This window comes from Erythrolamprus reginae, chromosome 2 (genome assembly GCF_031021105.1).
Source record: "Erythrolamprus reginae isolate rEryReg1 chromosome 2, rEryReg1.hap1, whole genome shotgun sequence".
Classification (NCBI taxonomy): Eukaryota; Metazoa; Chordata; class Lepidosauria; order Squamata; family Dipsadidae; genus Erythrolamprus; species Erythrolamprus reginae.
Genome location: NC_091951.1, coordinates 318,736,678 through 318,752,881, shown reverse-complemented (window position 1 = coordinate 318,752,881; position 16,204 = coordinate 318,736,678). Strand labels below are relative to the sequence as shown.

At 39.0% G+C, this 16,204-nt stretch overlaps 1 protein-coding gene across 4 annotated transcripts in view; it reads left to right on the top strand.

Annotated features, from left to right (window-relative positions):
• MAST4 (microtubule associated serine/threonine kinase family member 4) overlaps positions 1–16,204 on the top strand; it is a 242,603-nt gene that overhangs the window by 37,143 nt on the left and 189,256 nt on the right. For all 4 annotated transcript variants that reach the window (XM_070743262.1, XM_070743260.1, XM_070743263.1 and 1 more), the window contains exon 3: positions 7,559–7,680. In XM_070743262.1, the coding sequence (XP_070599363.1) occupies positions 7,559–7,680 (122 nt within the window). The remainder of the gene's footprint in view (positions 1–7,558; positions 7,681–16,204) is intronic.

The following is a 16,204-nucleotide window of genomic DNA, read 5'->3' as shown; positions in this document are numbered from 1 at the left end:
GAGCTTTAGCAAGCAGTGCTGGACTCTGACTTCACTGCAAGTCCAAATTTATAGCATAAACCGATTACCTCCATATTAAAGCCTTTGAAAGAGAAGAATTCTATGAAACACCAGTATAGTAGGTGCAGAAAAGTGAAATGCATTCTTCAAAGATTGGCAAAGAATTAATTGGCAGATAGGAAAGGGATTGTAATATTAGACAAAGCATGCTATAGGTTACTCATCCTTTTATTCATCTTCTGCAGGAACCTTTCTAAATAAAGTAAGCAGATCATTAAAATAACAATATAAGTGATAGCAGTAATAGCAGGGTACTTAAAAATAGAACAAAGAAGAGCTTGCACAATAAATTTTGAAGTGTTAAATTTGAACATTTCAAGTGTTTCTTTTTATTAGTAATTATACCAGTTAAAAGAAAATGGATGTTAGCTATTTCAGGACCAATACAGTGACATTGCTGAGGCAAAGTTGACTAGACATAGAAGAATATTATTTGATGTCATAAGTCTCACCTTCATGTAAAATATCTACGCGATCATTAGGGGCTAACTTCAATTTGATATCATGTGATAAATCAATAAGTCAATTAACCAGTGCTACATTGAATTGAGATATTTTAGATGAGAAAAATATTGCGGAAGCATGAGAGGTAATGGATACAGTACAGAAACGTTTTAGACCTGGTGACACTTGAAATTTTGAGAATATGTCATGAATATATTCACAAAATAGAAACTTCCATATTCGCAATGTACGGTATGCTGAATGCTGGCCAGTAACTTAACAAAAGATTGCCTTTTTAGGATGTTTTATTTCATTTCAGTAGAGGTTTTTAAGAAACTTTAGGCTTTTATGCAATATACTGTAGAATGCTTGTTAAAAAAACGAGGAACCAAATGATGCCAACGTATAGTAGCTGATGAGCAATACATCAATGCAATTGAATTTTTATACAATAAATAATTAGGTTGTGAAATTGTCTATAAGTTATGATGATGAAAAAATTATTTTGATGTTTTTTTAAAAAAATTGAATAATATTATTAGACCTATATTACTTAGTAAAAGTTGAAGATATTCTTCATTTTATCAAGAGGACTTGGCAACTTTAAGACTTGTGGTCTTCAAGTTCACTCCCAGAATTCTCCAGCCAGTTGGTAAATGATTATTTTATCAAACAGATGCAATGTATATTATAATGGGAATAGGCAAGATGTCTAAGTTCATGCCCTGTTTCTGAACTTCCCAAAGGTATTAATAACTGGCCTTTGTTAAAAAGCAGAAGGGTGGCTTATTGTATTGATCCAGAATGAGCTGTTCTTTTGGGCCAGATTAATACTTTCTAGCTATTATGGCTTTTTAACAAAGTAAATTTGGTAAAAGTTAAATACTATTTCACATCTGCTTACTGGACAAGTTCATAAAATTGTATTAGAAAAGAATTAAAAAGGTCTAATGGAGGGAAAGACAGTGAGATTAAAGTAAAAAAATGGAGGGAAAGACAGTGAGATGAAAGTAAAAAAAAAAAAAGAGTGTCTATTAATTCAGAACCTCAATTATTCTAAGATACTGCCAACATTAATTCTGATTTGGGTGAAGCTCCCCAGAAGGAATAATTCAGAATTTAGAGGTTTTCCTGGACTCAGAACTCCTGTTAGAAGATATGGCCAGGAGAATCTTTGCCCAATTCCACCTAGTTGACCACTTAACTAGTTAACTTTCTTTAAAACAAAATTTACTGGCAGCAGTCACTTAATGACTTTATCATTTTCAACTGGATTATTATAATATGCTTATATGGGCCACCTTGAAGGTCACTTAGGAACTCAAATTGGTACATACTAATAGAACTATTCTGATATTATAATTCATCATCAGTATTACAGGACCTGCATTGGCTGCCCTTTTGATGTCATATGCAATTCAAGGTGCTTTTAATCATCTATAAAGTTCTACATGTAATTCGACACTTACATATCTGTGAGATCTGGTCACCGCACCTCAAGAAGGATATAATGGAATTGGAAAAGGTGCAAAAAAGGGCAACAAGAATGATAAAGGAAATAGAGCACCGCCCTTATGATACCAGGTTGCAACGCCTTGGTCTCTTCAGCCTTGAAATACGGCGTTTGAGGGGTGACTTGATCGAAGTGTATAAAATCATGCATGGGATAGAAAAGGTAGATAGAGAAATACTAGGACAATACTAGGGCAAGGGGGCACTCCCTAAATGTCATAGGTAAGAAAGTGAGGACAAACCAAGGGGAATATTTCTTCACCCAGAGGGTCGTTGGTTTATGGAATTCACTTCCAGAAGAGGTCATGACAGCTGCCAGCCTTGATAGGTTCAAGGTAGGATTAGACTGATCCATGGATGCCAAGTGTATCAGTGGTTATTGAAATGGATGTCTATGTTGGTTGAGTACCATTGACTTCCCTTGAGTACCATTTGTTCAGGGTCAGGGGAAAGGGAGGGCCTTGCCTTCTCTTTCTGCTCAAGATCCCCATGGACAATTGGTGGGCCACTGTGTGACACAGAATGCTGGACTCGATGGGCTTTGGCCTGATTCAGCATGGCTCTTCTTATGTCCTTATCATCTGTTTCAAGTAAAAATTGCTTTATTTATTTATTCATTTGTCCAATACACAATACATTGGAAGAAAATAGACATGAAGTAATATATATAAAGATAATATGTAAAAATAGAGGAGAAGATATATGAAAGGAAGAAAATATATATGATAAATGAGATAAAGGAAAGACAATTGGACAGGGGACGAAAGGCACACTAGTGCACTTATGTACACTTACGACATTGTCTAGTCGATGGAACCTGGAGAAGGCCAACTCTATGGGACCTAATTGGCCGCTGGGATTTGTGCGGCAGAAGGCGGTCCCGTAAGTAATTTGGTTCGATGCCATGTAGGGCTTTATAGGTCATCACCAACACTTTGAATTGTGTCCGAAAACCAATCGGCAACCAATACTGATGATATGATATGATATGATATATGCAGGGGCAGATTCCCATTACTGCCACTACCGGTGTGCTGTGTGTGCAGCTTCGATGCTCCTGCGCACACGTACGCATGTTCCAGTGTGATTTTTGCTTCTGTGCATGCGCATGTGCAGAAGCAAAAATTTGCCAAAATCTCACACGCACGTGCATCCCCTTGCAAGATTTTGCTTCCTGCAGGACAATGGAAGCTGTGCATGCAGTGCAACCTTCTCTACTGGTGCACCATCTTCAACTGTACCTGTAGCAGCCCAATACTGTATATATGATATGTTATGCAGCTGTATTGTTGCATAATGGCAATCAGTTACCATCCATTCCAATTGCTTATGCAGTTGCAATGAAAGAAACATGTGAAAACTTGAAAGAGCTCTTACGATGCAACTACGGTCAACATCAATGGTCAATCTGGGATGACCTGAATGTGGTTGCTATCTTACTTGGTCATCAAGGTGGATATACTAAGTATTGCTGCTTCCTGTGTGAATGGGACAGTCGTGCAAAAGAATTGCACTATATCAAAAGAGACTGGCTACTCTGGCAGACAGTGCAACCAGGGAATACAAATGTAAAGCATCCAGCATTTGTTGACAGCAACAAGATTTTACTACCTCCATTATACATCAAGATGGGATTAATGAAAAACTTTGTGAAGGCAGTGGACAGGAATAAAACAGCTTTCATGTACCTGATAAGTAAATTTTTATTGCTTAGTGCTGCAAAAATAAATGAAAGCATTTTTGTTGGTCCACAGATCTGTGAACATATTAATGATGATGAGTTTCTTTCTCTGTTGCATGACAAGTAACAGGCTGCATGGATAGTAGTCATGTTAGTGACATCAAATTTTATTGGGAACAATAAAGCAGCAAACTACAAGGAAGTGGTTGAAAAACTCATCCAGGCCTACAAAAATCTTGGTTGTAACATGCCCTTAAAAATTTGTTTTCTATACTCCTGTCTGAATTTCTTCCCATCAAATTGTGGAGCAGTGAGTGACGAGCAGGGGGAGCACTTCCATCAAGACATTGCAGCTATGGAAAAAAGATATCTAGGTAAATGGAGCCCATCAATACTTGCAGACTACTGTTGGACAATTGTAAGAGACAATCCTTTCCTTGAATACAAAAGAAAAGTCAAGAGAAGCAAAAGGAACACAAACTGAAGGCAAGATTAATAAGAAATTTAAACTTTTGAACAGTTTAAACTTATTTACTAATTTAGGGTTTTTTTATAAACATACACAATAGATTATTTCATGTATTTACTGTTGCGAATACAATTCACTTAATTTTAATTAAAATATATGGGTTTATATATACATATTAAGTTTTGGTGCATTATTTGCCTATTACCTGTAGTTGGAAAATGTAAAACATCCGTTGCATGAAAATTAGAGCCAATTTCATTATTATATTTGAATTCAGAATGTGAAATTCATTAAAAAAATAGCAGATTTCATTTCTGCAACTAACAAAATTTGAAAATTTGCTAAGATTCAAATAGTTTGCTAAGATCCAGCAGTTTAGTTCCAGGGTGAAGAATTTGATGGAATCTGGGATGTATGTTGTTGTTGGTTGTTATTATTTATGTTGAACTACATGTTATATAGATTTTGGAGATGGAGTATTAACTGTTTTTGTAAGTTGATTGAAATGTTGTAAAGGCAACATAAAAAGTTAAAGCAATGCATTTATTATTGAGATACCCCAAAAAAAATCATGTAATAGATATTATAAAGATGTGCTGTAGAGACAGATATTATAAAACAGTGAATAGTCAAAGATCTAAGTAGATTAAAATTGAATTAGTGTTAAAAAAACCTGTTTTTCTTCGTATCCATTTGGTGTTTTTTCTCTGATGTAATGAACTGTGATATTGATTAAAAGTACGTCCTACTCAATCTGAAATGTGCTTTTGCCACTTATTTCTAAAGCGTTTCTATTATTTATGGACATTAATTTTAGCTTAAGCATTGAGCTGGATCTTATTTCTTCCTTTATTACAGATCGTGTTGAAAAAGTGAAAGTCATTTTTAAAGAGCAAAGAATTAAAATAACACTAATTGTAAATGTTAACTGGGCAATTATTTCAAACTGCTGCAAATATTTTAGGACCTCAATAATGTCTGCTAGATAGCTTTTATTACTATATGAAATAAGGAAGGGGCATGAAAGTGCTGAATTTTGTTAATGGGTTTCGTACAAATGTTTCTTTTGCATTAGCCAAGGACAACATAATTAGGACAGCTGTAATTCTGGCTTTGATTGAATTTTATCAGCTTTAATAGACTGGAGGTTCATCACTGTTTTAAATCTGGCAGAGAAAGAAGTACTGTCCATTAATTTTAACCATATGTACTTGAGTAATACACTTGACAGATGCTAATTTCCTTAAGTTGTAAACAGCAAATGATGCATGAATTAAGCAGCACCATACTTTTTATGCCTGTTTGTATTCCTCCCCTGTTGGGTTTAAATAAAGTTTCTTGATGTAGCCACAAGAAAATTAAATTATTATAATAATAATAATGAAGGGTTTGAAAACATTGGTTTAAAATCCATTCATTATAGAATAGAATAGAATTCTTTATTGGCTAAGTGTGATTGGACACACGAGGAATTTGTCTTGGTGCATATGCTCTCAGTGTACATAAAAGAAAAAGATACATTTGTCAAGAATCATGTGGTATCTGTTTTTGATATTAATATTAATAAGTATTATATTAAATTTTTATATATATATATATATATATATATATATATATATATATATATATATATATATATATATATATGTTAAGCATAAATGCAGGAATGTATATTTCATCTTTTGTTTTGATGAGATTGATACCATGGGAAAGCATGCAGTAGTAAACTATAATTCCTGGCTAGATTCTAAAAATATGAATTTTGTATTTTCCATCCCGAAGTTAAATTATAATTATAGAAATATATTTGATGTAGATTATTTTTCTAGAATGGATATTATGGAAAATTTGTCTCCTGTATTCCTCTGGGGCTGTTATGGAGAACATATGGCACATCTCTGTGGGCACATGAGCCATTGCTCCAGTTCAACTCCGCTGCACACACACATGCGTCTTCCACTGGGCAGCTGCTAGTTGGGTCTCTGATGTGCATGTGTGGGTTCTGCGTGCACATGCACGGATGTGGGGCCACATGCATGGGTGCGGAGTTTATGTACATGTGCAGAATGGCGTGCATGCACAGGGCCACATATGCATTGCATTTGGGGTTTTGTGCGTGCATGCACATTTGCGCACATGCACTTTGGGCACTCGGTCTGGAAAAGGTTAGCCATTACTGCTCTGGGTTCTACCCTGTCAGAAAGGTGGGTACAGATGGGGAAAAAACAAAAATAAATCCCTATTTTGGGGGTTGGATTCTGTGGGCCTGATATTGATTATACCTTAGATAAAGCTCTTTATTTTGGTTAGAATAATGTCCAACTTTTTAAAGCAATAACTTTATCTTTGAAAGATCAAATAGATTTCTTAGAATTCAACTTCCAATGATTTATTTCTGTCAGGAGAACTATTGGTTTAATTTTAGTATTTTGACAATGCTCTACACTTGGTAACTCACATAATATATATGTACCAGTTTTTCTTTCATAAATTCTTTTAAATGACTGGTCTTATACACATCTTAAACTGCAGGCGTTCACAAACAAAATAATAATACCAACAGCTGAATTGTATTGACAGGTATATTACATGCCTCTTAGGGTGCAGTGGATACTGATAGGGGAGTTGTTATCTAACGATTTATTAATCTCAAAAAGGCAGCACAAATTTAAAAAAAGAAAGGAATTGCTATTAACCTGTAATGGAACTATTTCTGTTCATCCCTGTCAGTTTGTCATATAAAATTATTTCTTTATCATCCGGCAATGGTTGAAAAACTCTTGAGTTTAGAAGTTTGTAAAGGCAGAAATTTGAGAATTATAGGTTGTCCTCAATTTACGATGAAAATCAAGGCCAAAATTTCTGTTGCTAAGTAAAGCAATGGTTAAGCGAGTTTTGCCCCATTTTATGAGTTTCCTAGCCACAGTTGTTAAGTGAATCACTACAGTTGGTAAATTAGTAACAGGGTTGTTAAGTGAAACTAGTTTCTCTATTGACTTTGCTTGCCAGAAGGTGACCCCCCCACCCTGGACACTGTAACCTCTTGGGAGTTGGGTGGCATACAAATTCGAATAGATAAATAAATAAAAATCTGTTGTCAATCATCTGGATTTTGATCATGTGACTGTAGGGAATGCTGCAATGGTCGTAAGTGTGAACAATGGTCTTAAGTCACTTTTTCAGTGGTGTTGTAACTTTGAATGGTCGCTAAATGAACTGCTGTAAGTCAAGGACTACCTCTACTTTCTGTTAAATTCCTCCAAATGTGTCCAGTTTTTTGCTCCAAGATCTGCTTTGATCTGTCCCAATTTTGCAGCACTTCGTTAACTTCCTAAAATCTAAATTATTTGCTGTAAACTTAGTTTTAACTATTATTTTCATCCACTTGGCAGGCAGGTACTTGTTGCCAAATGCTGTTACCCAACATTCATGGCAAACTGGCGAAACCTCCAATCTTGTCCGAATGCGCACCCAAACTCTCGGACAGTCTGCTCCATCTCTGACAGCTAGCTTGGTGAGTTACGTTTACAAATATTTGTTCAGTCAAAAAAATATTAATGTTAATATAATATTATGGCTAGGATTTTATTTGCACATGAGTCAAATAACCCTAAATTGCTTTCCATAACCACAATAATTCAGGGCCTTTCACATAACTGGAGTCGATTATTGTATATCATAGTACTAAACATGTTCAATGTATCTGAATTATGTGTGCTGGGAGGCCTCTAATTTTGAATTGTGTTACTAATTTCATATAAAATGAGGTCGCGGCTTATTGTATTATAGGTTTTTCCATTTAAGTTGTCCGTTTAAGAAAAAAAGGCTATTATATTGGTTTTTAAAAATACTAAATATTCAAATATTATCCTTTTTATATAGATTATCTGTTGCTGTATGCATGTAACAGGTATACTCAACAAGTATGATTTTCTTAGGTGGATATTTGGATGTCACCAAATAATGGTAAAAATGTGATGTAGCGTGCAGTACTTATTTAGTGCAGAAAATAAAAGTTTTATGTTGCAGATTCTAAATCTGATATTTGTATATTGTAGTTTCCATGGTCAGTTTTGCAAAAATGTTGATAGCATACAGTTAAAAATCCAGATGTGGAATACATTATTGTTTTCCATCTGAGTGCTGACTCTACATTAGGCACAATAATTAATAGTTGAAAGTACATATTTTCTATTTTAAGGTATGGTTGGGTGTATGTCACCCAGTATTATTATAGAAGCAGTGTTGTAAACATAATATCCACTAGATGGCATAAAAACCAAATGTGTGTCATATAGCATTATCACTCAATTTTGAGAAAAGATTCTTACTGGTCTTGTTCTTAAGTCCTACTAACTGGGACTTTTTTTCCTGAGAAATACATTTATATTTCTACATGCATTTTATTACTGTGTTTAACTATTTAGTACACAAAACATTGTAAATATTATAACATCTTCCGGTGTTAGGATTCTAAAAGCAAAATATAATTTTCACTTTGAAAACAATATAGAGTTGACTTCTTCGAACCAAGCTGTTAACTAACACTTATTAATTATATAGAAAGATTAAAAGGTTAAAGATTAAAACACATATATTAAACAAAATAATGAAATATTTTTTATTTGTGTAAATATTTTATGAATATAAATGGAATAAGAATTTGGGGTGGAATTTCAAAATTGTACTCCTGTCTGCAATTTAGAATAGAGATTTTGTTAGACTAAGTGCCGCTTCGGAATTGTAGAAAACCCACATGACCAATTCATATTTATTAATTTCTGCTGCTTTTTAAACACGGTTTTATAAAGACTCCAAGACTTTCAACTATTCTCAGTTGAGCCTCTTCTCTTAAGCTTCCCATCTTGTGCTTATTCAGATCTCTCTGTTACAACCAGGGTTGAAAATTCAGCAGGTTCTGACAGGTTTTAGAGAACCGGTGGTGGAAATTATAATTTGCTAGTGCAGTCAGACGGGGACACGATTCAAGGACTGACTAAATCAGTGGTTCTCAACCTTTATATAGTTCCTCATCTTGTGGTGACCCCCAACTATAAGTTTAGCGCCAATTCTTCCAACAGATCTTTAAGCTGATTGGCAAGAGGTCAGAGAGACACCCCCTTGTAAACGCCTGATTGGTTGGATTGTAAAAATATGTTCTGAGATGCCAGAATAGAAGCTTTAGTTGCTAACACCATTGGAAATTTGTCTTTTCCCATGGTCTTAGGCGACCCCTGTGAAATGGTCATTCGACCCCCAAAGGGGTCCTGACCTCAAGGTTGAGAACTACTGGACTAAATGGTGGCAAAATGAGATACAAGTAGAGGTACAAGAGATGGAAAATACAGTAGAAAATATAAGGAAAATTAAGAATACAAGAATTAGGGAAATGAGAAGGAAAATATTACATAAGTGGTATTATACTCCCGTTCAACTCGCACACTTTCAGCAGAAGGTCAGGGGTAATTGTTTGCACAGGTCTCAAGATAAAGGAGTGTTTATGCATATGTTTTGGGAATGCTCGATAGTGCAGGAATTTTGGCAAAAAGTGCAAGAGGACATTAATAGAATGTTAAATATACAATGGACAATCACTAAGGAAATGGCAGTATTAGTTAAAAGCAATGCGATGGGAGAATTTAGAGAAATAAAACAAGCAGCAATAGAAAGTGCTCAGGCGGTAATAGTTTTGGGTTGGAAGGATGCGACAAAATGGACAGTGCAAAATTGGTATAGGTACATGGTGGACCATATTCAATTTGAAATTATGGATAAAAGGATAAATTTGCATAATGAAACTGAATTGAGACAACTGATGGGACGGTGGGACAAGGTAGGACGATATATGACGAGTAGAATCCGAGACCAAGCTACAAGAAATAAATTGGAATCACTCTATAATATGTAAATAGATATTTATTTATTTATTTATTCGATTTTTATGCCGCCCTTCTCCTTAGACTCAGGGCGGCTTACAACATGTTAGCAATAGTTCTTTTTTAAAACAGAGCTAGGCTATTGCCCCCACAATCCGGGTCCTCATTTTACCCACCTCGGAAGGATGGAAGGCTGAGTCAACCTTGAGCCGGTGATGAGATTTGAACCGCTGACCTTCAGATCTACAAGTCAGCTTCAGTGGCCTGCAGTACAGCACTCTACCTGCTGCGCCACCCCAGCTCAGTATTGCTCTTGGGTCAAAGTGGGTTGTATAAGAATCACCCCCGATTTGGTGGTGGGGTATGTGTGTGTATCGGGGTGATGGGCACTTTTCACTATGCACTGTTTATGTTGTGTGTATATTAAACTTGTTAAAAATCAATAAAAATATAATAATAATTAAAAAAAGAGTAGTTCTGAGAACCAGCTAAAACCACCTTGGCTGGCCCCAGAGTAGGGTGGGAAGGGAGATTGTCCTTCTCCCAGGAGTGGAGAGGGAATGGGGATTGTGCAGTATTCTTCCCCTGCCATGCCTACCAAGCCACACTCACCGAATAGGGAGGGGAAAATTATGAATTTCAGCCTTGGTTACAAGCTATTATTTTTGCTCAAGGGAGTGAAAGTTCTGGATATTTCTCCATAACACACTTTTTGGTTTGGTCCATGAACTGAATTTTTACAAGGCGCACTTGGAAGCTTTGTAATTAGGTGCAATTCACTAGATAGTAAACTCAATCTCCTCTGCTCCTTTCTTGTTGTTTAGTAGTCTTTTTGATATTTACCTCTTTCAACTTTCCTTTGATGTTTCTTCTGAATCAGTCTTTGCAGTACAGTACTGTTTAATTTTCTGGAATGACAGAAGGGTGACTTCATTCATTCATTTTGAAGAGGAAAAGGTTGAAGATGGTAGCATCACTTTGCACATATGAGCTGTTTGGTCACTAGGGCCGATAATAATAAATAAATAGGGCTGGGTGGGGACTTCACACCCAATTCTTGCTTTTTCTCAGTGGTTTTTTTGGTCAAAGGATTTTTGTTGTTGTTTAAGAAAAAGACAACACACGTTCTCTCACTTGAGAATTAACAACAGCCTTCCTGTAAAGTTGTTGGTTAGAAGAGAGGCATTTTCATCTTCTTGTATTATCAAATAAGTGTATCTTTTACTTCAAATATAATGAGTATCTATAGGCATTTGTTGGTAGTCGGACTAATTCCATGCAGTTAGTCAAGCAAAGTATATATATGTGTATGTGTATATGCATATTTAATTTATTAAATTGAATTAAATTTGTTAAATTTATAAGCTACCCAACTCCTTGCGGATTCTGGGTGGTGTACAACAGATAAAAATAATATAAAAACAATTTAAAACTCCAAGACAAAACTTTCATTACTTCTAGGCTGGAGTTGGATGGTGTTATTCAATGGCCCTAGGCCTGCTGGAAGAACCAGGTTTTCACGGCTTTCCAAAGGGCCAGGAGGGTCGGGTGGTGGGACTCTCTGCAGGTCACTGATTCCAGACAGACAGCGCCACCACAGATAATGCCCTCCACTGTTGACGGCCCTGCCAGTCAACAGTGTTTTGTTGATGGGACCTGGAGAAGCTAACCCTGTGGGCTCTAATCGGCCACTGGGAAGTCTGAAGCAGAAGATGGTATTGTAAGTAGCTTGGCCCTAACCCATGTAGGGCTTTATAGGTGATAACAACACCTTAAATTGTGTTCGGAGATTGATTGGTAGCCAATGAAACTCACAGAGTTTTGGTGTAATGTGGGTGTACCTAGGCACACCCACAACCAGCTTGCACAGATGCATTCTGGACTAATTGTAGTCTTCGAATGCTTTTTAAGGGTAGCCACATGTAGAGCATGTTGTAGTAATATCTCCGGGACCGCCTTCTGCCTCACGAATCCCAGTGACCGGTTAGGTCCCACAGAGTTGGCCTTCTCCGGGTCCCGTCGACTAAACAATGTCATTTGGCGGGACCCAGGAGAAGAGCCTTCTCCCCGACCCTCTGGAACCAGCCCCCACCCTCCTTGCCTTTCGCAAGCTCCTTAAAACCCACCTCTGTCGTCAGGCATGGGGGAACTGAAATTTTTTCCCTTCCCCTAGGCTTATAGAATTTATACATGGTATGCTTGTTTGTATGATTGGTCTCTTAAATTGGGGTTTTAGATTATTTTTTAATATTAGATTTGTTACATTGTCTTTTTTCTTGTTGTTAGCCGCCCTGAGTCTTCAGAGAGGGGCGGCATACAAATCAAATAAACAAACAAACAAACAAACAAACAAACAGTTGAGCCTCAAGGTGATAAGGGCATTGACTGTCAGAACAGACTCTATCCAAAAAGGGTCGCAACTGGTGCACTAGGCGAACCTGTGAAAAAGTCCCCCTATCCACAGCCAAGAGGTCTTGTTTTAATCTCAGCTGCAGATTTAGGATGACTCCTAGATTGCGAACCCATTCTGAGGGGGTTAATATTCCCCCCCCAAGAGCTAAGAATGGACAGATGGAACTGTCCTTGGAAGGCACTGTCTACAGCAACTCAGTCTTGTTGGGGTTGAGCTTGAGCCTGTTAATTCCTATCCAGACGCTCACAGCCTCCAGGCACCGGCACATCATGTCCACTGCTTCACTAAATTGACACGGGTAGAGATGTGAAGCATACTGCTGGAACCTCACCCTGTGTTGTCAGATGATCTCACCCAGGAGTTTCATGTAGATGTTAAATAGGAAGGGGGAGAGAACTGACCCCTAAAGCACCCCACAAAGGAGGGGCCTAAGAGTTGACCACTGTTCCCCCTACCAACACCGACTGCAAAAGGCCAGAGAGATGTCTCCCATTCCCAACCCCATCACAGAAGGATACTATGGTCAATGGTATCGAAAGCCGCTGAGAGGTCAAGGAGCACCAAGATAGAGGATTGAAATCTATCTAGGGCTCATCAGAGATCATCCATAAGTGTGACCAAAGCAGTTTCAGTGCTGTATCCGGCTTCATCCAAGGACTGTAGTAGTTGGAGAGCCATCACTTTCTCAACAACCTTCCCAATAAAAGGAAGGTTGGAAACTGGATGATAGATTCCTAAATCAGCTGGATACAGGGAAGGCTTCTTGAGGAGGGGCCTCACCACAGCCTTCTCAGAGGCTGCAGGAAGGAGCTCTCACTCAAGGAGGCATTGATCAATGCCTGGATCCAACCACGTGCCACCTCCCTGCTGGCTGAAAGCATCCAGGAGGGGCATGGGTCAAATAAACAAGTGGAGGAGCTTTCAGCTTCCCTGGCCATGTCCACTTCATCAGGAGTCACTAGTTCAAACTCATCCCAACCGCTGGGGGAGATCATCCAAGGACATGGGGTGAGGTATCATCAGTACGCTGATGATACCCAGCTGTACATCTCCACCCCATGTCCAGTCAACGAAGCAGCGGAAGTGATGTGCCAGTGCCTGCAGGCTGTTGGGGCCTGGATGGGTGTCAACAGACTCAAACTCAACCCGGATAAGACGGAGTGGCTGTGGATTTTGCCTCCCAAGGACAACTCCATCTGTCCGTCCATTACCCTGGGGGGGAGTATTGTCCCCCTCAGAGAGGGTCCGCAACTTGGGCGTCCTCCTCGATCCACAGCTCACATTAGAGAAACATCTTTCAGCTGTGGCGAGGGGGGCGTTTGCCCAGGTCCGCCTGGTGCACCAGTTGCGGCCCTATTTGGATCGGGAGTCATTGCTCACAGTCACTCATGCCCTCATCACCTCGAGGCTCGACTACTGTAATGCTCTCCACATGGGGCTACCTTTGAAGAATGTTCGGAAACTCCAGATTGTGCAGAATGCAGCTGCGAGAGCAATCATGGGCTTCTCTAAGTATTCCCATGTTACTCCAACACTCCGCAGTCTGCATTGGTTGCCGATCAGTTTCCGGTCACAATTCAAAGTGTTGGTTATGACCTATAAAGCCCTTCATGGCACCGGACCAGAATATCTCCAGGGCCGCCTTCTGCCGCACAAATCCCAGCGACCTGTTAGGTCCCACAGAGTGGGCCTTCTCCGGGTCCCATCGACTTAACAATGTCATTTGGCGGGACCCAGGGGAAGAGCCTTCTCTCTGGTGGCTCCGACCCTCTGGAACCAGCTCCCCCCAGAGATTAGTATTGCCCCCACCCTCCTTGCCTTTTGTAAACTCCTTAAAACCCACCTCTGCCATCAGGCATGGGGGAATTGAAACATCTCCCCCTTGCCCATGTAGTTTTGGTGTATGGTTGATTGTTTGCTTGTTTTTTATATATTGGGGTTGCTTTTATGGACTTTTTAACCTAAAACTGTAATTTAGATTGCTAAATATTAGATTTATTACTATGTACTGTTTTTACCATTGTTGTGAGCCTGATATTGATACTGAATTTCCATTGTTACCACAGATACATTATAAGTTCTAGAATATCTGGAACTTTTACTTTGCTTTGTTTTTTTAGCATTTGTTATGAATCACAGTGATAGTTTAACTCAGGGGTGGGCCCCAGCCTAAATGGTGGGGAATGCCATTCCAGTGGGGGCAAGGTGGCGCATAGGGTAGCATCGGTGGCTCCGCCGGGCATGCACGCGCAACTGACACTTTTCCGGACCTATACCTGCTCTGCCCTCAGCGAGCACTGCCTTCCCCCGCCGCAAGCCCTTCTCCCACTGCGAGCCCCTTGCTTGCCTCTCACGCTGGCTCCCCACCACTACCCATGCTCAGGCTGGCTCCCCACCACCGCCCATGGCCACGCTGCCCTATTCACCCTGCGAGCCTCTCGCACCAGCTCCCCCCACTGCACGTGCTCATGCCGGCTTCCCCCCACCACCCACGCTCATGCTGGCTCCCCTCCACCCCCTGCATCCGCGCTGCTGTTGTTCAACCTGAGAGCGAGAGGTGAGCTTCTCGCACTGGCTCTCTCCAACTGCACCTGCTGCTGCCATTCACCACGAGAGTGAGAGGCGAGCGGGGCAAACAGGTGAATGACGGCAAGTGGGCGGTGGGGGTGGGGGTGTCAAACAGTAGCGGCCAGCGGCGAGCGGGCACTTACCTCTTTGCCCATTTCCGGGTTCTTTTCACTTCTGTGCATGCGCAGAAGATAAATCCCGTGTGTGCATGCATGTCCATGTGTGCGTGTGCTCCCACACAGGGGGGGCCGCTCCCAGCCCATTCTGGTAGGGCTGGGAATGGTAGCCCGCCGCTGTGTTGTTAAAACAGTTGTTAAAGATAGGGTGGAAGTGACATTTAAAAAGATAATTTGACACAAAGCCTATGCTGAGGAAAAATGCTAAAATCCATAATCTAAGATAGGAATACCACATAGCATAAAATAATAACATTTCTAAAATAGTACACAAAATATTTTTAAAAATTGGGGAGGAATATTGGACATTCTTTTTCCAATAACCAATTATTATTGATATTTTTACAAATAACCAACTATTAATCTTATGTTTGAATTATTACTCTTGAAAAATATTTCTGCCCTTCTTGTCCTTTAACCTAATCATTGACATTAAAAATTCCAATAAATAGTTAAGTAGATCTACTATTTTAGTTTAGTAAATAATACATCTCCCAGATCTGGTCACAAAAAATGTGAATGTTTTTATTAAGGGGTTTTAAATGATCGTTTACATTGCTTTTTAGTCTTCTTGTAAGTCGCCCAGAATCCTCTGGGATTTGGGTAGCATATAAATCACATACATACATACATACATACATACATTCACAAACATACATACATACATACATACATTCACAAACAAACAAACAAACAAACAAACAAACAAACAAACAAACAAACAAACAAACAAACAAACAAACAAACAAACAAACAAACCTCACCTACAAAAAGATATTGACAAAATTGAATGGGTCCAAAGACGGGCTACAGGAATGGTGGAAGGTCTTAAGCATAAACCGTATCAGGAAAGACTTAATGAACTCAATCTGTATAGTCTGGAGGACAGAAGGAAAAGGGGGGACATGATCGAAACATTTAAATATGTTAAAGGGTTAAATAAGGTTCAGGAGGGAAGTGTTTTTAATAGGAAAGTGAACACAAGAACAAGGGGACACAATCTGA